A 23,207-nucleotide genomic window follows, 5' to 3' on the forward strand; every position below is an offset into this window, starting at 1 on the left:
TGCTTCACGAAAAATAAAGCGCAGATGATGAATGAATGACAAGGAAACACAAAAAAATGAACATACAGTACACAAGAGTAAACACAAACAAGAGTTCGTTGTTAGTCGCAAACAGCACAGCAGCTCCAGACAATCAATGACACTCAAACCCAGTGTTACTCACGTGTGAAGCGGAATCAAAGCAGCCTTCGCGTCTGTTTTTAGGCCTTCCCGCTAAGCTCTGTCCAGCGCTGGAAAGCTTTTCTAATATTAACGTGGGTCCTAAAGCGCTTGCCCAGTCATAAACCTTCATTCAAGTGATCTTCTTTTGAGCTCTTTTGTATTGTGTCTCATCATCTCTCTTTCTGCAGTTTTTCTTCAAATCTCCCTCTTTCTCATTCTGTCTCCTCGACCGCCATACGCCCCCTAATGCTGATTGGCTACACATTTGTTGTTGGTGTCGGTCTGACTAACTTCCAAACAGTGTTTTTGAAATATCACTTACCGCACCTTTAGCTCGCACAAACCTAGATGATTTTCTTTTGAGTTCGAGAAAAAGTAACTGGCCGATCTGTCAACGAACTGTTCATTTGAGTTAGATCTTTGCAATGATTTAGTTAATCTGCTACACAAAACTTGTCTATGTGATTCATTCATAATTCAAACTCAATAGGTTTTCAAACTCTTAAAAATACAGGTTCAAAAGAGGGTTTCTGCAGTGATGCTATTAAAATAATTATTATTTTTTTGCTTCCCCAAAGAACCTTTCAGTCATCAGTTCTTTAAAAAAAAATTTTTTTCTTAGTGTAAAGAACATTTTAATAAAGAACCTTTTTCCACAATAAAGAACGTTTTATGCAATGGAAATGTTCCATGGATGTTAAAGATTCTTCATGAAACCATCAATACCAATAAAGAAGCTTTGTTTTTAAGAGGGCACATTCTTCAAAATATCATTCAGGGTTTGGTACAACATGATTGTGAGTAAATGATGACAGAATCTTCATTTTTGCAAGAACTATCCTTTTCAGGTTATCAGTAATGAACTGTTTTTACTGCCTAAAATGCTCACAACGTATTGCAGCACATAAAATAAATAATTAAATAAAAAGAATAAAAAAAAAACAAAAAAAAACAAATAAAAAGGCTTAAGTACAATACAAAAATCCTCTCAACGTGAAAAGTTGAGCCGTTCAAAGCACATTACTCATCTGGCTGACATTTACACGCACACACACACAGGTCACGGGTCGGCAAAGTGTGTTTCTGGTGCATGTCAGATTCTTGTTATATGTTTGCAGATATCTCAGCAGATGACCCCTAAAAGGCTAAAGGTCAAATTGGAAACCTTGTCTCCATGGAGATAATGTAACCAGACAAACCGTTACCATGGAAATGAGATATTAAAGCACAGATATGTAAAGCCAAAGATTTGTATGAGACAAGGACAGCATACAATGGAAATCCTCCCTTCATTACTGTCTTCAAAGCAAACTACTTTCAGGTAAAGGACAGATTTGGAAATGAATTTTCCTCCTTTATGAATATTTCTCTTTACATTATCGAATTCTTTGTGCTGGGATTGAATTCTAAAAAGTCAACCTTGCTTTTCCTATACTACAAGATGTTAAAATTATTATTTTTTCAGGATGCTATATATACTGCGCATAAATATATCAATATAGTATCTGTCAAAAATGTGCAGTGAAATACTGTTTTGGAACAGATTGTATTGTAAAAAGCATACGAATAAATGAATGGTGTTTCTTATAATGCAGTGTGCTTGACCTTACATTTCCAATGTTACTTGGTATCTGTTAAACTGGTAAACTGAATTGGTAAACTGAATGTAATGTTGTTGGACACTTAATTGTCTATTATTTTCAATTAAATGAAAATGTATAGTTTAAATTGAATATTAAACACAGTTTAAAGTAGGACTTAAGTACTTCTTTATATGTAATTTCATATTTACTGGAATTACTTGATAAATGGAAAAAAAAAAAAAAAAAAAAATCAGGGCTGGATTTCCGCGCTACGAAGACTCTAAAAGTATAACTTACAGTTGCATGAAAAAGTATAGGAACCACTTGCAGAATCTGTGAAAATGTGAATAATTTTAACAAAATAAGTTGAGATCATACAAAATGCATGTTATTTTTTATTTAGTACTGTCCTGATTAAGATATTTTACATAAAAGATGTTTACATATAGTCCACAAGACAAAAAAAAAAAAAAAAAAAGAAAGAAAAAAATGGCTGAATTTATTAAAATAACCCCGTTCAAAAGTTTGGGAACCAAATTTGATCATATTTGAACCCTTTCCAGCAGTGACTGTATGATTTTGAGATCCGTCTTTTCACATGAAGGACAACTGAGGGACTCAAACACAACTATTAAAAAAGGTTCAAACATTCACTGATGCTCCAGAAGAAAACAATGCATTAAGAGTCGGGGGGGTGAAAACTTTTGAACAGGATGAAGATGTTCAAATTTTTCTTATTTTGTTGAACTATCATTTTTTATTTTTTCATTTAGTACTGCCCTCGGAAGCAAAAGAAGATACTTACATGTTTCCCGGAAGACAAATTAAGTACAATTTACCTTGATCTTCAAATTCAAAAAGTTTTCACCCCCTGGGTTAATAGTTGTGTTTGAGTCCCTCAGTTGTCCTCAGGGTGATAAAATGGATCTCAAAATCATACAATCACTGCTGGAAAGGGTTCAAATATGCAAAAAATCTTGAAAACTAAAGAATCTGCAGGACCTGGAGGATTTTTCTTAAGAACAGAGCTCAGTTTAACTGCTCAGGACAAACAAGGGACTCATGAACAACCATCACAAAAAACAAAAACAAAAAAACAAAACAAACAAACAAACAAACAAACAAACAAACAAAAAAAAACAGTCATGGATCATCCAGGTAACGTCACACAGTATTAAGAACCAATGGTTCCCAAACTTTTGAACGGGGTGATTTTAATAAATTCAGCTATTTTTTTGTCTTGTGGATTGTATGTAAACGTCTTTTATGTAAAATATCTTACTCAGGGCAGTACTAAATAAAAAATAACATGCATTTTGTATGATCTCTCTTATTTTGTTAAAATTATACACATTTTTACCGATTCTGCAAGTTGTTCCCATACTTTTCCATGCAACTGTAACTGAAGATATACCTTTTCTAGGCATGTTCCTTGAACTACACCTTAGGAGGTTGCTTAAGGTAAACCTTCTTAAGTGTGACGTTACCAGGTGCTGTCCATGGCGGTGGGGCTGAATTGGTTGATATCGATGCCTCGAGAATCAATAATTTACTCTATGCAGGGGCTGCTTCACTGCGTTATGTGAGAAAGCGGTGGTCTTTATATAAGAAGCACTTCAGAAGTAGAAATTGCATTTATCCATCAGGACTCATGCGATCTTATAAAAATAATCCAAATTGCAAACTAAATCTATATTGTAATTTATCTATATTCTGAGGTCTCTATATTCTAGCTGAGCCCCCAGCGTGAGTTTAATGTGACCGTTATTTTAGAACATTATTTTAGAACGTATTAATTCCTTGGAGACGCGTCATGCAGCTGACAGATGTAGGTATCGTGTTTATATCGTTTTTCCTTTTTTATTCAAAATATTCACAAACTTGTAAACTATATCATAAATTTTAGGATATATTCCAATTGTAAAATATGTGGAAGTGAATGTGTTTTGTCACACGATGAGTTTGCACCACAATTCAGAGCTGTCAGATTTACGAAATTTTCCCTGAAATACATAAAAGTATGTGGCCGCTGAACTGGGAGAAGAATGGAGTAAACTTCATTGTTTCATTCACAATAAAACACTTCGTCAAATTATATAATTGAAAGGATTATTATTGCAGCTTCCATAGACATCAGTGTATGAAATTTGATTTTTAACAAACTATAAATGTCTTTTTTATATAGACTAGTAATAGTTGTGATATATGACAAGCGCGTCTTTCTCTGGCTCAGCATGTTTGAATTTAGCAGTGAATCTTTGCATTTTATTCTCTGCAATTATCCTAATTGAACACTGTGTGTATTACAACTTCAGAATTATATTCTTATAGACTGTCAACAGTGATAAGGTATAGCTAAGAGTGGTCCAGACCAACCTTATGAACGAATGATTTACAGAAGGTATACTTAACTAAGAACATTTCGGGAAACACGTATTAACGTTAAGGTACAATTAAAGAATGATGTAGAGTTAACAAGGTTTTGGGAAATCCAGCCCAGATCTGTTTCCAAAATAATAATTGGACATCATATGTTGAATAAAACATGTAAAATAAGGAGGTACTATGACAACGATATTGAATACTGCTGTTAGAAAAGACTATTATTGCATAAAGCATACTGTTTTACATGCTATTTTTAAAAAAATATTTAGTATACAGTGTATTCCATTCCCACCAATCACTCATTCACACTGCTAAACATGCAAAAATATCTACAAAATTACATTTATGAAAAATCCCACAGTTCTCATTGATTCTTACTGAAGTATTGCTTCTAACACAGCATATCACTAAGATGTTTAGAGGTAAATTGCAAAAATTAACACATGAGCTGATCAAGAGTGTAGTGTGAAAAATTATAGGGCTGATAGTTACTTGTTCATACTGTAACTGTGAGGAGTTTGTCATACAAGGCGGGTGGTGAACCTTGTGATGAAAGAAGAAAGAAAACAAGAAAAAGAGACAAAGAGAGAGTGTGAGAGAAAACACACACATGGACACTCACAAAATTGGATTTTGGCTTTGTGTTGCTGTGTTTGTGTGTGTTTGAGTGTGTGTGTGTTTGGATGTCACCCGTCTACCTGTGATGCTGAGGAATATCGCCCAGGTCCGCGCGACGAGGAGCTTTTCACCGAACCCATAGACGACTCCACACTCTTCCCGTTGTAGCAGTGAGTCCGAAGGCACTTCCCGTATTCTTTGCGTACCTAAACACACACGTTGGGGGTTTCATGTTTTATGGGGACATTCCATAGACATGATGATTTTTATACTTTACAAACTGTATATTCTATCCCCTACCCATAAACCTACCCATCGCAGAAAACATTCTGCATTTTAACATTTTTAAATAACATCGCTTAGTATGATTTATAAGCTGTTTTCCTCATGGGGACCAGAAATATCCCCACAAGGGCAAAGATTTTGGATACTGCCATCTTTGGGAACATTTTGTGTTTTCATTGTTGGTTTGTATTAGGACCGTCACCAGTGCCGTCCCAAGTGATATAAGGTGTATAGGTTGTGTAATTCTTGGAAGAAGAAGTATTTATTAAATAATGGCAGCATTTGAAAAGAGTTCAGAAAAGTTACATCCACTCTTGAATCAATATATGAGCTCAAAACTGATTTGCACTCAAATGACTTTGGTATCATCTCAAATTGATCAATATGTAGTGAACAGGCTGGTATATGATTATAAAACATTACAGCTAATCCATTTTAGGGCTGGAAAGACAAAACTCTAGAGCAGATGATAATGGCTAGTATGGCAGTGCCGCTTAACGCAAGCCTGCACATTTTCAGGACTCAGCGACAGTACCAAAAATGGTGATGTTCATAACCTCAGGAAGTTTTATCATAATTAAAAGCGTGTTATTAAATAAACGAGTCTAATCGAGGCGTGAGCTCATCCATTAGTATTATAAACAACCAACAAGAACTTTAAATGTTTAGTAACTGAGTGCAGAGAGTAAGTTTGAGCCACACGCCTCGTGGCTTTGGTGGATCTGCGGATGAAAGCAAATAATTTCTCCATCTCCCTAAGAAGTAAACTAAACCCGCCATGATTATACGTTTCACTGTGGCTCTCACATTACATGAAATGGCAGACAACTAGTCGTCCAGTGCCGGTTCCGTTCATTCAGCGCTGGTTTGTCGAGTGCAGGTGTCATTTCGGTTATAGAACGCGGTTGTCGTGCTTGTAAAAAACAAAACGCTGTATGAACGCAACTGTATTAAGCGGCGATGCCATGCTAGCCATTAGCATCTGCTGTAGAGTTTTGCATGAAACATGACAGGGAATTAGGGACGAACATGAACAGCGCGTAATCCAGTACGTCGACGAGTCGTTTCAGCCCTAATCCATCTGAAGTGCTGTTTTGAATAGGCTGAAGTATTATTTTATTATTGTTTATATACTATTATACTATTCATTATTTAAAATTAGCTTTCATTTTTATATTTTAAATTTTCATTATAATTTTAGTTTAAGTTTTAGTAGTTATTATTGTATTGTTTTTGTCATTTTTATTAATTCTATTCAGCTTTAATTTATATTTCAGTTACAGCAATTTTAGTACTTTAACTTGTTTTACTTTAGTTAGTTGCCAAGGCAGTTTTTAAGGGGTCAAGATCAGGAAATCTCTTTTAAAATGTGCTTAAAAATAAAATAAAATAAAATAAAATAAAATAAAATAAAATAAAATAAAATAAAATAAAATAAAAAACTTAATAGCAGTGTGGGTTTGCTTGGCATATTATAAGATGATTATTGCTTAAAGATTATTGCTTAAGTGTAAAGTATCCCTAGCCATCATATATCACATATCTGAAAAATAAATAAATAAAACAAACAAAAACAAAACCGCCCTACTTTCCATATGTTCTGGTGACGGCCCTGGTTTGTATCATATGTGCATGTGAATGTGTTTTTTCCCAACCTTCTTCTGCAGGACGCAGTGAAATATGAAGATGAACATGCCCTGCAGGGAGTTAAAGATGGTGAAGAGATACGCCATGATCACTGTACTCTCGTTAACGTACATCAACCCGAATGCCCAGGTCAGGCCCAGTAAACAGAGCAGTGCTATGGCTCCGATTACCCACGATCTGAAACAAACACACAGACACAAACATCAAATTAGCCTTGAAAATGACTGAGAAAAATGCAGGTCAGAACTCATTACTCGCAGTATAAGGCATAAGTGCTAGATCAGTGCATAAATTGGTAAATTTCTATCCAGCTCTCCACATAAATTAAATACGACTTCAGTTAAAGTGAACTCCATTTTCTCAATTTTCTTCCCCAGTCATGCTGTTTTATATCTGTGGGACTTTATTTTGCATGAATTTTATTTTACACTGCTCTTTTCCATATATCAAAAATGAATGAAGACGTGGCCAAGATCCAAAAAGAACAATAAAAACATCAGTCATAGGATTCGGAAGAAGTTTCACTCACACAAAAGCTACAAAGCTATTGTTTGACTTCAGATAACTTCAAATAAACCACACAAATCACTTTTATACCACTTTAACGGTTCTTATTTGGTCCTTTTTGGAGTTTGATTGTTCATTGTGATGTTTTGCTATAGAAAAAGAAGAAAGTCATACAGGTTTGGAGTAACATGAGGGGAGTAAATTATGACAGAATTGTCATTTTTAGGTGAACTGTCCCTTTAAATACCATCCTGCATCTCTTTCTGACATTCCGCACACGTCGCTTCATTTTGTGAGAGCTGAATAGATCGTGTGCATCTGTAATGTGTTGTTTTACCCACGGGGCTACAGATCCACCCCACTGACTACATCCAGCTCAATTTAACATCAAAATTACACACATTTACATATGGATTACATCCAATATACTACTAATGGGACACACAAACTTCATACTGTTGTCATTATATAATTTAAAAAAATAAATAAATACAGTGAGACTGAGATAAAACAAATAAAGACAAACCATATTTTCTACTTTTTCTCTGCTGACTGGATTTAAAAAGCTGTGAGAAAAGTACAGTCTGTGCAGTGAGTTTCAATGTATTAACTTTGATGTTAATCATTTAGTTGACAATATTGATAGTGCATCTTTCCAAAACAATTACGGTTATGAAACACTTGTAGAAGCAGAAGAAGCAAAAATCACTCATAGGTCACGGCCTTGGTTAATGCAAAAAATGAAATATGCTGTTTACCTAAGGCCTATGCTAGGTTATGGATGATTTCCAGGGCATTTCTATGCAGATGTGTTCTGAGTAAGTTTGAGTGTGTTGCTACACATTTGTTGCTAGATCACGCTGAGTGGTTTCAAAGTCCCTTTAAAGCAAGTCATTTCACTCTGCGGCCATCTTTGAAACACCTCTCGTGCAGCTATTTCAGTCATGCAAGTATAGCTCCTATCTCTTTGAATGGGGAAACATCAAATTCTCCAAAGCTATTTACCAAGCTTACGATTAAATTTCATATTTGAAATCACCAATGAAATCTGACAACAACTGTACCATAAATGTTGTTTCTTATGCTCAAATAGCATTAAAAAATCATCATTCATAAGGTTTATAGAAACCGGAGCTTCTAACAACAGCTGCAGTGACTTTACCAATCAGCGATTGGCTCATTTATTTAGAAGGCGGGACTTATTCCGCCATATTGCGAGTTGCATTTTCTCCCATTCATAAGTAATATGAGTGCACTGTCTTTATACATCTAAGGTCTTTGGTGGTTTTCAGTGTGTGACTACACTACTTTTCAAAAGTTTGGGGTCAGTAAGAAGTGTTTTTGAAATAAATGAATACTTCTATTTAGCAAGGATGCATTAAATTAATAAAAAATGACAGTTATATTGTTATGCAAGATTCCTATTTTAAATAAATGGCATTCTTTTGAACTTACTATTCACCAAAGAACCCTTTAAAAAAAGTATCACGGTTTCCACAAAAACATAAAGCAGCACAACTGTTTTCAACATTGATAATAATAGTAAATGAGCAGCAAATCAGCATATTAGAATGATTTCTGAAGGATCATGTGACACTGAAGACTGGAGTAACGATGCTGAAAATTCAGCTTTGCATCACAGTAATCAATTACATTTTAAAATATATTTCTTTTAAAATAGTTCTTCTAAATTGTAACAATATTTCACAATATTACTGTTTTTACTGTATTTTTGATCACATAAATGTAGCCTTGACTTTTCCAAAATGTTTCAAAAAAATCTTACCAACCCTAAACTTTTGAACGGTAGTGTATATGGTTACCAAGGTATTTTGAGATATTCTGGTTTCTAGATAAGACACTGTCCAATCCTAAGTCTGATTGCTCAGCACACCTCTCCTTAACAAGACTCATGAATTGAGGAATCATTCATTTAATAAAGACTCAAAGGCATTATGAAAGATGTTTCTTTTCCCCATCACACTGAGAAGCTGACATCTTTAAATGAATGTTAAAATGACTCTGTCCTGAATTTCACACCTCAGGATGAGCTGCACAATACAGAGGGAAACTTTAAGGGCACTGAGTAGGTGATGAGCAGAGAATGAGAAACACACACACACACACACCGGCTGTGTGAATGATTGACAGCACTTCATATTGTGCCTTGAACGAGAACGTAAAAACAGGAAGTGAGTGAAGAGGGTTTATTTGCTGTTATGAAGCCAAGCCGAGAGAGAAATATGAGCTGGAGGGAAGGAAAGACGGATCTGCTTACTTAATCTCTGGATCATAATCCTCATAACTGAAGAATGAAATGTGGAAAAAAGAAAAGCAACAGAAAATTAGAATAAATAAATTGACACTTGAGAGCAAAATTGAAGGGAAATGAACCAGATGGGCTTTGACGTGTCCGTATGCGTCATAAAATTCACCAGAAGAGCAACTAGGGCTGAATGATATGTAATAATTTCATTTATATTTCACTAATATAACAGTACAGTATGCTAAAACAATTTAATATTTGAAAACACGATGTAGGGATTGAACAACTGGAATGAGTTGTGAAAACTTAACAACTTTAACAACATTTTAAATCAGAGACATCGCTGTATTTACACCCTCATACTGGCAAGAACAGAAGGATTGTGAAACTGCACGCTCTTTAGGACGAAACTCCTTATGGCCAAATAAAAAGGGCATTAAACAACTGTAATGTAAAATAAATGTGTACAATACTAATATTTATGCAAATTATAAATTATATTTTCAAGCATTAAACCATCAAACTTTTGTTTTGATGAAAAAATCCAAAACAATACACTTATAGCTTCTCTTTTGTTGCAGTGTATCTGATGTTTGGGAAGATGGTTGGCGCATGTTTTGTTCTTAAATGTACATTAAAGGAACTCAAACTGTAGATGCAGATGGAGTTCATGTGGAGCATTTACTGTGAATCGAGCCGCTCTGAGAAACTAAAAACACCAGCGGATAATGAGCTACTGGCGTATAAATGAACACCTCGCTTCACTCTAAAACACACAACTGGTATATTCATTTAATTCAATCGAATTGTGATTTCGATAATCATGCAGCCCTATTCTATATACAGCAGTGAACATTTGAAGTGGATCAAAAGTTGTCCTAAAACCTTCTACTTAGAACAACTTAGTTCTTAGGGGAACTTTGATGAACTTTTTTGATCCACTTCAAATGTTGACTACTGTATGACCCAGCTCTTAACAGTGACGAACATAATTTCTGCAAAAAAGCATGACAAAACCAACCGCAAGTCATAAACAAGATCAACCACTTGTAAACACACACACACACACACACACACGGGCTGTTACAGAGATGCACAGGTGTCGGGGGTAATTACCACACACACACACTGAGTTTGGGTCTAATAACCACACCAGGTGCACAGCAAAATAAACGATTAATGGAATTAAAGTGGAGACTATTAAACATCATTTTGCAGTGTCCATCTTAATGACAGGGACATTAATGGACATGATAGGCTCATAAACACTGGCTTCAGTAATACTCGATGCCTGTATATAATGAATGAAGAGTGTTTATAATGAAGTATAATAATTATTGTAATGCAGTATATCCTTTTATCATGTTGTTATTTTTAATTCAAACTATTAAAAATGTTAAAATTTTAAGTTTTTGTTAATTGAAATAAAGTTGAAATAAAATATATAATAGATTTATTAATAGAAAAATTAAAGGTAACACTTTACAATAAGGTCTCATGCAATAACAATAACAACTAGTAATACATTTGTTACAGTATTTATTAATCTTTGTTAATGTTTGTTAATAAAAATACAACTGTGTAATGTTAGTTCATGTGAGCTCAGGTCCATTAAATAATATTACCAGATGCAACTTTTGATTTAATAATGAATTAGATTAATAAATGCTGTAGAGGTGATTTCCATTGTTTGTTCATGTTAACTAATGTAGTTAACTAATGTTAACAAATGGAGCCTCATTAAAAAAAAAGAAAAGTTAACAAATTAAACTTAAAGGGTTAGTTCACCCAAAAATGAAAATAATGTCATTTATTACTCACCCTCATGTCGTTCCACACCTGTAAGACCTTCGTTAATCTTCGGAACACAAATTAAGATATTTTTGATGAATTCTGAGAGGTATATGACTCGTCCATAGATAGCAATAGAGAGGTATTGTTATTAAGATATTGTTGAATAAAGTCGTTATGTTTGTTTTGTTTTTGCGCACAAAAAGTATTCTCGTCGCTTCATAAAAAATTAAGGGTGAAGCACTATAGTCACGTCGACTGTTTTAACGATGTCTTTAGTACCTTTCTGGACCTGAGTCTTTGAGTCTTCTGTTCTGAAGATGAACGAAGGTCTTACGGGTGTGGAACGACATGAGGGTGAGTAATTAATGACAGAATTTTCATTTTTGGGTGAACTAACCCTTTAAACAAATTAGAAAAGTACTAAAATTACACATTATTGAAACCACAGATAAACACAAATGAAAATGTTTTTATTTAATTTATTTAATGCAAGTTCATTTAATGCAAGTTTATGCATTAAATGAGTTTATTTAATGCAAGTGAATGGCTGCCGCTCGGTTGACACTTGAAAAACCACACACAGCGATCGTGACAGTAATCTAAGCAATGGTTTATAGTTAAAAATATTAGTATTTTTCTTACACACACACCTATCGTTTGACTTCAGAAGACAACAATTCATCCACTGGGGTCACATGAATTACCATCACAATCGGTATTTTTGTGGTTTTTCAAGTGTCAGCCATTTATTTGCATTTCGGGTGATCTAACGCTTTAAAGCAACGTGAGGTTAAATTTATTTCCAGAAATGTAACTTTCTGCAAGAATATGCAACTGATTAATTACTAATTATATCACTTTTCATAAATAGGATTAAAAAAGTAATAATTTTCCTTTTCAACCTACAGTCAGTGCAAGACAGTGTTTAACCTTAAGAATGTAGGCATAAACAAATATTAATGTTACTATTTAACTAACTTACTAACTCAGTCAATAATTGATAGTGACTTGAAAACATGAGTGTGGCATTTCTGTGTGATATTTATGTGAAGATCAAGAGCAAATTTCAAAATGTATTTTAAAGGGCACTGCAGAAACTCAGCGCTTTGCAACTGGTAATTCATTGAGTTTACAAAACGAGTAGGCCTAACTGGACACAAGGAGGCAATACTGGATGTATATTTTTCTTTGAATCAACAATAACAATAAAGAAAACAACTATAAACGTGAATTGCTTTTTTCAGATATAAAACAAGTTGTGATGTATGCTGTTTATGGCCAAAATGATGGTCACTTTAACAATGGAAATATCTGCAATCAATTTGATTGGATTTATAAATATGCAAATTACCTCAAATAATGCAGGAATTGGTTGAATTTGCATTAATACTTTAAAAAAAAAAAAAAAAAATTAATTGGGCAGCATAATAAATTTGTAGAAAGTGCCAAACCAAATGCATATTAAACACTCTTAAATAGCTCACGCTCATGTCCGAGTCTCTTTACTAGCGTTTAATCACCATTTCTCGCTCTTGTCTCGAGGGAATAATAACCCGTATTTTTTACACTTATTTGAGAATAAAAATCGTGTTTCCAGAAACCTCATCCTTGCTTTTACTTTTATTTTTCCTGAAGCTACAGTATGCAGATGTAACTCATTCACACCTTCGTTCAACCTCTCTAAAACACACTCGTGCTGAAAAACCCAGGGCGCATTTGAAGTTTAATTGAACCAGATAGCGGCGACTCGTTGCGTTAAAGACGTCCTGCTGGGAGTTTAACAAACACAAGGCTGCGATTGAACATCTCTCCTCCCTCAGGTAGCCTGCTGCTGATCGCCCGGGTTAAACATGAAAAATTAACGTGAATTATGATAAAGAGACTGCTTTTAAACCGTTTAAAAGAATTAGCAGCAATTTGTCATATCGTCTCACTCTGTCTCCAAGAGTGAATCTGCATCCCAATGGCAGCTGTAATTGAGTTAGTTGGAGGCAGGAAGTCTTGACGGAAATGTGAATAATGTCCTCAAGGTGCTGAGTGATGATTTCATCGAGAGACCTGTCTGTCTGCACAGAGCCTTCTAGAAACACTTTGAGTGGGTTTAATTGAGTCACAGATTAATGAATAAAAGGAATCGCTCATGACACAAGGATCAAACTCAGACCGCCCACGTCAATCCAGAGTCGTTCCTGTATCACACATGAAATGAGGATTATGACATATTTGTGCGAGACAAGTCAACCGAACGATACTAGTCGACACTGGAAATACTAGTCGTTAGTTAATTTTTTTTAACCATATTTATGTTTTGCTTTATATTTCTACAAAGGCTATGTTTCAGATTACTGTCATATTAATTTTAAAAATGATACATTATTTTGAAGTGTATATCTAGAGCAGAAAACAAAATCACTTATACTTCAGACCATGCATGTGTTCATTTCCTCCATTTAATGGAAACATCAGTAGCAGTATTGGTATCGGTGATACTGGATTTCATTCATTCACTCTTAGAAAAAAAGGTTCTATATAGAACCTTAAAGGGATAGTTCACCCAAAAATGAAAATTCTGTCATCATTTACTCACCCTCAAGGTGTTCCAAAGCTATTTGAGTTTCTTTCTTCTGTTGAACACAAAAGAAGATATTTTGAAGAATGCTGATAACCAGACAGTTGACGGTAGTCTCAGCCTCAGGTGTCATGCCTACGCACCGTTGGCTGAACGTCTGAAGCATATGGCACACAAAATTGAAACTGCCTCAGGAGTTTCGAAGTCGTCATCTGATTGGATGAATTCTACAGGATTTCTGGGAGATGTGTGAGTAATCTTTGGTGTCTTGACGCCAAACTCCCTCATGGAAGAAGAAAGCTGTCGTGTTTACAACTGTGACAATTAGCGCTTATCAGGATCAACTAAACTCTGGAATTTCAAGAGTATGTGAAGTTCACGGCATAGGCTCTAAAATACGTCTAAGAATTGTACACACCGGTCTGTTATTGAAGGGCTTAAATGACGCTGAACAAAACGAACTGTGATTAGTTGCTTTACATGTCAGTCAGACGGCCTCTGGGGAGTCCTTGGCCAATGAAAACTGCTATGGAGTCCAGACCTTCTGTGGTCAGACTGAAGGTCTGGCTATTGACAGTAGCTATTGACTTCCATAGTAGGAAAAAAAAAATACTATGGAAGTCAGTGGCTACTGTTAACTGCCTGGTTACCAACATTCTTTGTGAGGGTGAGTAAATGATAACAGAATTTTCTTTTTTTTTTTTTGGTGACCTATCCCTTTAAACATGAAAGTATTATGCAATCATTTATGACATTTCTCTTTGTATAGAACCTTTTTTTCTAAGAGTGTAGTACTTAGTAAAAAGATGCAATTAAACAAATATTTAAAATATACCATCTCTATGTTGTTTCTAGATGAATTTGGATATTCAATGTGAAATTATGTACTGCTACATAAAATGTATTACAAGTTAAAATTTTTAGGTATCAGTTGCGTTTTAATCGACTGACAGCTCTACTATGAATTCATAAAACTGATCTGAGAACAGGTAAGAACCATGCATACAGACACATGGTTCATGGATTCACAGAGATCATCGTCCCTAGCAGTGAACCAATGAAAATGTTCAAAATGTTTCGCACAGCTATGAGATAACGAAGCCTTGTTTACTGAAATCACATGATTTTGGCAGTTTGAAACATGGCCCGAATCACTTGCACCAAACAAATGATTCACAAAGGTTTTCAAAGCTTCATGAAGCAGTGTTTCAGAAGCACCCATCACTAATTTTACTTAAGTTAGTTAAGTGTGTTTTACTTAACTCCATGTTGGAAATTTCTTTGAAAAATTGGAGTGCAAAAACTGGTCCCACTTCATATTAAGTGTCCTTAACTACTATGTACTAACAATTAATAATTTGATACAAAGCATTTATTGTGCACACACATGTTTTTACATTGTACTTATATATATATATATATATATATATATATATATATTTTTTTTTTTAAATACCTGTAATTATCTATAATTACACTGTTAAATTTTCGTTACATCTTAACCCTTCTTTAAACCTAACCATACCACCAAACCTGTCCCTAACTATATACCCATATCCCCCTCAATAGCAGCAAGTGTTTTGCAATACAACATGAACACAATAAGTACATTGTACCTAACACTTATTATTTTTTATGTAAGTACATGGTAGTTAAAGACACCTAATAATAAAGTGTGACCCAAAAATGAGCAAAAAGGAAAATTCAGTAGATTTTACATTTTTTTGTGTGTAGATCATCAGTAAAACAATCTGTAAAAGGAGAGAGATGAGCGAACGCACACACATATGCACATACACACACATAAATGTCAAACACAGGAGGAAGTGGGCAGGTGCGGATGACCTCCAGAGGGACACATGACCGGTGGAGAAACAGGTTGATCTTACCAGTGCCACTCCACTATGACACAGCCGTCATAATAGCGATAGCTGGACAAACATCAGCAGACACGCACACAACAGAAAACAAGAACAAATAAATGTATGAATAAAACAGAGAAACAGAAAATAACTCCTTCAAAAAATGCAACAATTAAACAAATAAAATGCAACTTAAAGAGACGCTGCAACGACCACGACACTTGAACAATTTAGCTCTTAAGAATTTAACAAATTTAGGACCAAAGAAATAGTTTGATGAGCATAATTTTCTTTCCATATTTCCTACAGACGCATGACATTGAGGCAGGACATATTAAAAGGATTTACCTTTTATAGCCAATAGCCTTTAGTTAGAAATTATAACAATATTTTGCAACATTATTAATGCCGTTACTGATATTGTTGGTCAATTTAATGCATCCTTGCTGAATAGAAGTATTCATTTCTTTAAAAACACACTTACTGACCCAGTAATTCAGGTTTTTGACGATGAAACTGTAGTCTTAACCATGAGAATGAAATAATAATAAATGTATTTTTAAATACATTTATTACTGGATTGCTACATACAACTACATGAAATCACAACAATAATTTCATGATAATACCCATTCTTTAAAGTCTTTAAAGTATTGGGCTGGTAATATTTTTAATGCTTTTTAAAAAAGTGTTATATGCTCACTAAGGCTGCATTTATTTGATCAAAAATTCAGTAAAAACAGTAATATTGCGAAATAAAATTACAATTTAAAATATTTTAAAATGTAATTTATTCCAGTGATGCAAAGCTGAATTTTCAGCATCATTACTCCAGTCTTCAGTGTCACATGATCCTTCAGAAATCATTCTAATATGCTGATTTGTTGCTCAAGAAACATTTCTTATTATTATCAATGTTGAAAACAGTTATGCTGCTTCATATTTTTGTGGAAACCGCGATGCAGTTTTTTTTTTTTTCCCCCAGGACTTATTTATTTAAAACATAAATCTTTTGTAACAACATAAATGGCTTTACTTTAGATCAATATAATGCATCCTTGCTGAATAAAAGAAAAAAAAAAAAATCATACTGACTTTTGAACGGTATTGTGTTTGTTTTAATAACTTTAGATCAGGTGGTCCAATAGGGTTTGATGTGTCAAATGAATGTGGCAGCAGGTGTTTACAACTAAGGGGGTGAACTGTCCTCCAATGGAAACATCTAAAAACAGCCCTATGAAATGACGCCATCTATATTTTTTGTCCACTTTCCCAGGTGAGACAGACTGTGAATTATAAATGCAAATATGTGCTGTTTTGTCACCATTTGAAGTGCAATAGCAGGGTGAACACACAAAACTGTGTGTGTTGTGGTCGGTGGTCTCACACATAAATGAAGGCATATATCTGGATTTGTTGCGTGACAGAACTGAGGCGTTGAGGTCATGACCTCTGTGAGCGGAGCAGGGTGGACGTAGGTTGGTTTGCGGTTAATAACTCGACCTTCCAAATAGCCTTATAAATCACATCACACGCTTTTAAATCTTTTTTATTTCTTAGAGACGACGGTTATAAATCATACAATGTACAACAGCAGCAGCACTGATGTTCATATAAACCTAAACCAACCTAAATAAAGTGGATACCATGCGAGGTAAGATATTCTGAAGATTATTTCCACTATTTTTGTCCATGCAACAAAAGTCAGTGTCCAAAACAATCATGGACAAAACTGTATGTACAAAAAACACTTTATTACACTTTTTACTGTATTTTGATCAAATAAATGCAGCCTCGATAAGAGAGACATCTTTCGAAAACATTAGAAATCTTACCGATCCCAAACTTTTGAACGGTAGTGTATATTGTGATATATGAATTGCTCACACACCCACAAATAAACACACTCACAGTTTTGCAAGTGTTTCTGTTTAGTCTCTTATTAGAGCAAGTAATCAAACATCCACAGATCAAACTAATACAGCCGAGTATGAAAACTACTAAAAAGAGACTCTCATTATCTTATTATTAGCATGAATAAAACGTCTGATTACAAGAATTATCCCATTTAATCTGAGACCCCATGGAGGGAGGAGATGTGGGGCTGTAATAAGACCCTCGCTCATGAATTAATCAAGCCATTCACCTCTGCTGTTGTGATTCAGTTTTATATGGTCCCCTTCAAAATTAATATGAAGAATCCTTCCTAACAAACTCTTCAGAATACAGCGCTCCAGCAGGGTTCTGGTAGTAAAAAATCCCATTTGCTTCTTCCACAGTGAAATTGATTTTCAGAAATAATGTATAAACCTCTCAAAACAGAGATAAGATGAGGTCCTAAACTTGAGAACTACATAATCCTGAATTGACTATTTACCCTTGTGTTACACTATAGCATATTTTTTTAAAAACAGTAAACACAGTAAAAGAATATACTTAAGTGCAAACTGAATGTAATGTCTTTGGACACATAATTGCACATTAATAGCAATTAAATAAAAATATATTATAGGTTAAATGTATGTTATAAATGCAATTAGTTAAACCACCCACTTAAATCGGACTTAAGTACATCTTTATATGTAATTTTATAATCACTTCTGTTGTTATTGAAATATGGTTAAAGTGTACTGTCGAATGTACTGATGTAACAGGTGTTATATTAATTTATTATTTTCATGCAAAATCTCTCCCTTTGTTATCATCTATTATTTTATATTTATATAATTATTTTGTATTCTGGCAATTATTCTTTTAATATTTAATTTATTCTTTTATTATTGATTTCTTTTATTTGAGATGTTATTTGAAATGTTTCTATAGTTATATGTTCATTTTTTCAGTGATTGGTGTTTCGTTAAATATGGTACGTGGTTCCTTTAAGAATTATGTTCCGGTTCCGGTTACTCTCCTTCAGTTCGCGGTAAGTGCGACTGAAGAGAGGCGAGTTGTGTTGAAGCTCCGTCTAAAAAGTTTGATATGAGTTTTGTTTATTGTAATAAAACATGTACATTTGTTTTAAAATGCACTTTAATGTTATTCAAACATGTATAAAGTTTGTGTGAATGATGTGAAGCATGTATTTTTAAAGAAAGTTTATTAAGCATGAGTGCAATCTTTGTGGCTAAAATAATCCATTTTACTGACAGGTTGATGTGAGAGAAGGCCACAGATCAAGCTTGTTTTGATTTTTCTTTTTATTCATGCAGGTATGATTCTCATTCATGCTTATGTTAATATAGTTCTGAATTTATGTAAAATGCTTTTTTTTTTTATGAAATATGTTGAACAAACACTATTGATTTGATCATATGAGAAACATAAAAATTGTAAAATGTTTTTCAGTTCACGGTAAGCGCGACTGAAGAGAGGTTGATGTGAGAGAAGGCCACAGATCAAGCTTGTTTTGAGTTTTCTTTTTATTCATGCAGAATAAAATCTGGCCTGAATCATTTCTATTGTCCGGTCTCGTTCATCTTCCTGCACAACGCAAAGCTAAACGAAGACCGGTCACACTGACAAGCATTTATGGTAAACTATAATAAATTTAAACTTGTATGTCATGTATTTAATAAATATATTTATAATCACACATTTGTAATGATGAAGTTGAAATTTAGAACATTTAAGATATATCAACAAACTACAGTTTATAATCAAGTACATGTGCTTAAGTATGTTAGTCAACACATCAAAATAAGTATACTTCTTTAAATCACAACAAAAGATTGTTAAAACAAGGATTTAAATGTACAAGTACAATTTTTAATTTGACATTATTACAAAGTGCACTTTCATTTTATCAAATATACTTACAGTAAGTAATGTTCAAGTATATTTTTTTAGGTATACTTTATGTAGTAAGTATACCAGTATCAATGTACTAGTAGTAAACTTGTAAGTGTACTATTTTAATACTGCTTGGGACTAAATTGGCCCAATTGAAGTATACGTTTAAGTGTACTATAAGTGTAACAGTAGTAAACTTTAAGTACACAACTAGCACACAGCTACATTTCTCATTTGTACTGCATCTGTATTACAAGTGAACTTATAAGCATACTAGTAGTTTATTATTTTAATACAAGTAGTACATTTTTAGTATATGAAAGTACACTTTGAAATATACCCTCAGTAAAGTACAAGTACAAGTATACTTGTAAGTTTTCTTTAAGTGAACATAACATCACACTTACTTTTTATATATTATTTTTGCACTTTAAGTATACTACTATGTTCCTATTTAGGTATTATTTTTTTATACTTAAAATACCTTTAACTGTACTTTAACTCTTTCCATTTTAAAAACATTTTATTCTTGCTTTATGAATCCTTTTTATCAACACTCAAATGTGGCTAAGTTTCATTTAAAAAAAGGAAACATTTTAAACAAAAAGCTGAGAAAATTGCATTTTTGTTAAAGACTATGTCCGGATGGAATTCAGAACGATGATCAAACACAGGTGGAGCAGATCGAGTCCATAAACACTCCCAAAGCTTCACAGTCCACATAACCTTTGGCAGTTTTTATTTATATGTTGTTTAATGTTTAATGATCGCTTTATTTTACATTTGCGTGAGTATCTTCTATCGCTTGTTTCAGCTTCTTCTTCTCCTGCGTTTTGATCCGGAGATTCTGTACTGTTTCAGAAGATGCGTAACAGCGCCCCCTTATAGCCTTTCCTTATAGCCTGAAATTCAGTCAATGGCGAGGAAAGAGGGAAGTAGATTTGAAGTAAATTCCTATGTACACTACCAGTGGACTAGCCTACACAAAAGTTCAGATACTCAGAATTAGGAATATATCTGTTTTCTTTATAAGTCAATATTTTCAAACAATGTACTTTTAGTCCAATTATAGGCCAAATATACTTAGACTTTCAGTATAAGTCAAGTATACTTAAGTGCAATTTTAAGTATATTTCTCAGAAGTACATAAAGTATATTTCTGAGATGTATATAAAAAGTAGACTGAAAGTATACTTATTTTTAGTTTAAAAATAGCACACTTAAATAAACTTCTTTTTCGTAAGGGTTAAGAAACAGTCAGGAAAGTTTTATTTTAATATATTATCTGCAAGTACACTGCACTGAAACTGCATATTCAAGTGCGTATTCAATTAAGTAAGGAATAATTGACGACGGGTCGTTGAATTATTAGAAAAATAATGCACACCCATGGTGGTAATGCCTCGGTGTTATTTTTCAATAATTCAACAGCCCAGAGTCAATTAGTCTGCTTATATTACGGATACCACACCTCAAAACATTGTTCAGATGATGTACTTCAAGACATTTGTCAGGTTTTTGTCCATAAAGCGTCTCTAATAATGGCGAAACTAAGTTTATCTGCTCCAAGAACAGCGCCTTTATTACACTGATAGTGATAAATGTCATGTAGCTTTTAAGTTGTTAAACTATTTTACCGATAAAATCATCAGAGCAGTGCTGACAACACATTTCTATTCAAGTGTGTCCGTACTGTATGTGTGTGCGTTTGAGTGGGAGAGAGCAGGTGAAAGAGTATGTGTTTCCTTACACAATAAATCGTAATTTTGTGGCAAAAACGTGGAAATAATTTGTCATTTTTATCCTATTGTTTAATATATTTTTTTGCTTGGTCAGTGTTTTCTTGTGGGTTTTGGATCTTTTGCTGTTGTAGGCTGTAAGGACCTTTGAAATAACTGAAATCATTTGGCGAAGTTATATAGAATTGTAATGCGGCCATTACAGATCTGCCTAGAACTACTTTAGCCGTGCGTTTCCCTGAAAATAATTCTCTCCTAAAGTGCATCAAGTACACAGTCTTGTGCCTTTGTCTTTTTTTTTTTGCTAGTTTTCTTCAAATCAATGTTTGTATTACTATGATTCATCTCTGAGCTGGTTGGTTTGGTTCAAGGCTATGAACTCTCTGTGGAGAATATGTTTCTGAAAAGCCTGTAGAGAAAATGAATGGGAAAAATACTTCAAGAACGAATCCCAAGGCCACTGCAAATGTAGGTGATCACTGTTGAGCTCTACACATGAATGCATATGTACATGTGTCATAGTCAGGATTTTTGCACTGTGTCCATCAGAATTCTCTGTGATGGACAAAGGGACATATTAGTCCAGTTTGGCCCTTTAACACAAACACACACACAAATGCAGATCCACTGTGAAATCTCATCCCATCCACAGCAATGATACTATAAGATCATTGACTCAAACAGTCTGATTAGTATGCATCTCACAGACAAATGCACACACATGAACAACTGAACACACACACATCAGTTCACTGTCCTGCTCACTATGCTGGATCTAAGGGGACAGCCATAAATTAGCATATTTATAGTCCTTTCAGCGCTCTGCTCTCCTGAGTGGCTGTGTGGCTCCGGTGATGAATATTCATGTGCGTGCGGAGGTTAATTTGGGCAGAATGTCTGCTGCTCTTTCCTGTGAAACAACACAGATCTTCAGGTAACGACAACCTCCCCACAGAATACACAGACACACACACGCACACTGTGGGATACCTGTGCCAGTTTTACTTTCACCTCAACCTACGACAATAATATGAAAAATGAGCCATACGAGTTCCTCAGTAGATGGTCAATGGGCCACTTAGACCTCTGTCCATAAACTTGAAGTGTGTCACAATTAGTGCCATGAAACAGAGCATAATGGTTGTTTCCAAACAGGTTTCTCATACACAACTACTACCATCTTTCTGTCCTGGTACCTGACAAATGTTGTTTGGACAAACAGTTAGTACTGCAAAATTCACAACATTGCTAGAGTCTGAAGTTGACATGTCAGGCTGTTCAAACAAACTGAGCAAAATTTTGACTTTTGTTGAGACCTGGTGTTAAAATTCATCTCAATTGTTCTGAGCAAAATATTGGTAAGGATTAATTGACGACAGGCTGTTGAATTATTAGAAAAATAATGCAAACCCGAGGTGGTGATGCATCATTTGGCAAAGTGATATAGATCTGTAATGCAGTCAATACCTGCCTGGAACTACTTTATATCAAGCATTAAACAGCCCCATACTATAAACATTTAAATAAACATGGTCTAAAATGATATTTGATCACCAAAACCACATTTGGAAGATCACATGTAGCCACGTTACTTTTGTAGCATAAATGCTAATGCCTAATCCTGATGTCTCCTTCAAAGTCTCCCCCCAAAAAACATCCCTAAATGACTCTTAATGTCCCACAAGCTGCACCCCTCCCATAGATTCCACCCACCACCGGCCCTACCTTTCAAAGGATCCTTCCCAAACACTCCACCCTCACAGACTCTACCTACTGCTGGCTCCATCCCTCATCGAGTCCACCCACAAGCTCAACCTCTCTTATAATTTCACCTCTCTAAGACTCCACCCACAACAGGCCCCACCTTTCAAAGGCTTCTTCCTTCAAAGAGCCCATCCCTTTAGGTTCCACCCTCACCTCTCAAAGACTCCACCCACCACAGGCCCCAACTCTTAAAGGTCCCTTCCCAAAGACCCCACCCACCACAAGCTCCACCCCTGA

General features: G+C 34.6%; 1 protein-coding gene across 22 annotated transcripts in view; it reads right to left on the reverse strand.

The window, feature by feature from the left end:
- Positions 1–23,207, reverse strand: part of LOC127515855 (adhesion G protein-coupled receptor L3-like) — a 342,582-nt gene that overhangs the window by 26,049 nt on the left and 293,326 nt on the right. For 12 of the 22 annotated variants that reach the window (XM_051899977.1, XM_051899970.1, XM_051899976.1 and 9 more), the window contains 2 exons: positions 6,689–6,857; positions 4,829–4,954 (listed from right to left, as the gene is read on the reverse strand). In XM_051899977.1, the coding sequence (XP_051755937.1) occupies positions 4,829–4,954; positions 6,689–6,857 (295 nt within the window). Of the gene's footprint in view, positions 1–4,622; positions 4,674–4,828; positions 4,955–6,688; positions 6,858–23,207 lie in introns of all 22 variants that reach the window. The other 10 variants (XM_051899965.1, XM_051899964.1, XM_051899962.1 and 7 more) reach the window with 1 other exon arrangement.

The sequence above is a fragment of the Ctenopharyngodon idella genome, chromosome 7 (genome assembly GCF_019924925.1).
Source record: "Ctenopharyngodon idella isolate HZGC_01 chromosome 7, HZGC01, whole genome shotgun sequence".
Lineage (NCBI taxonomy): Eukaryota > Metazoa > Chordata > Actinopteri > Cypriniformes > Xenocyprididae > Ctenopharyngodon > Ctenopharyngodon idella.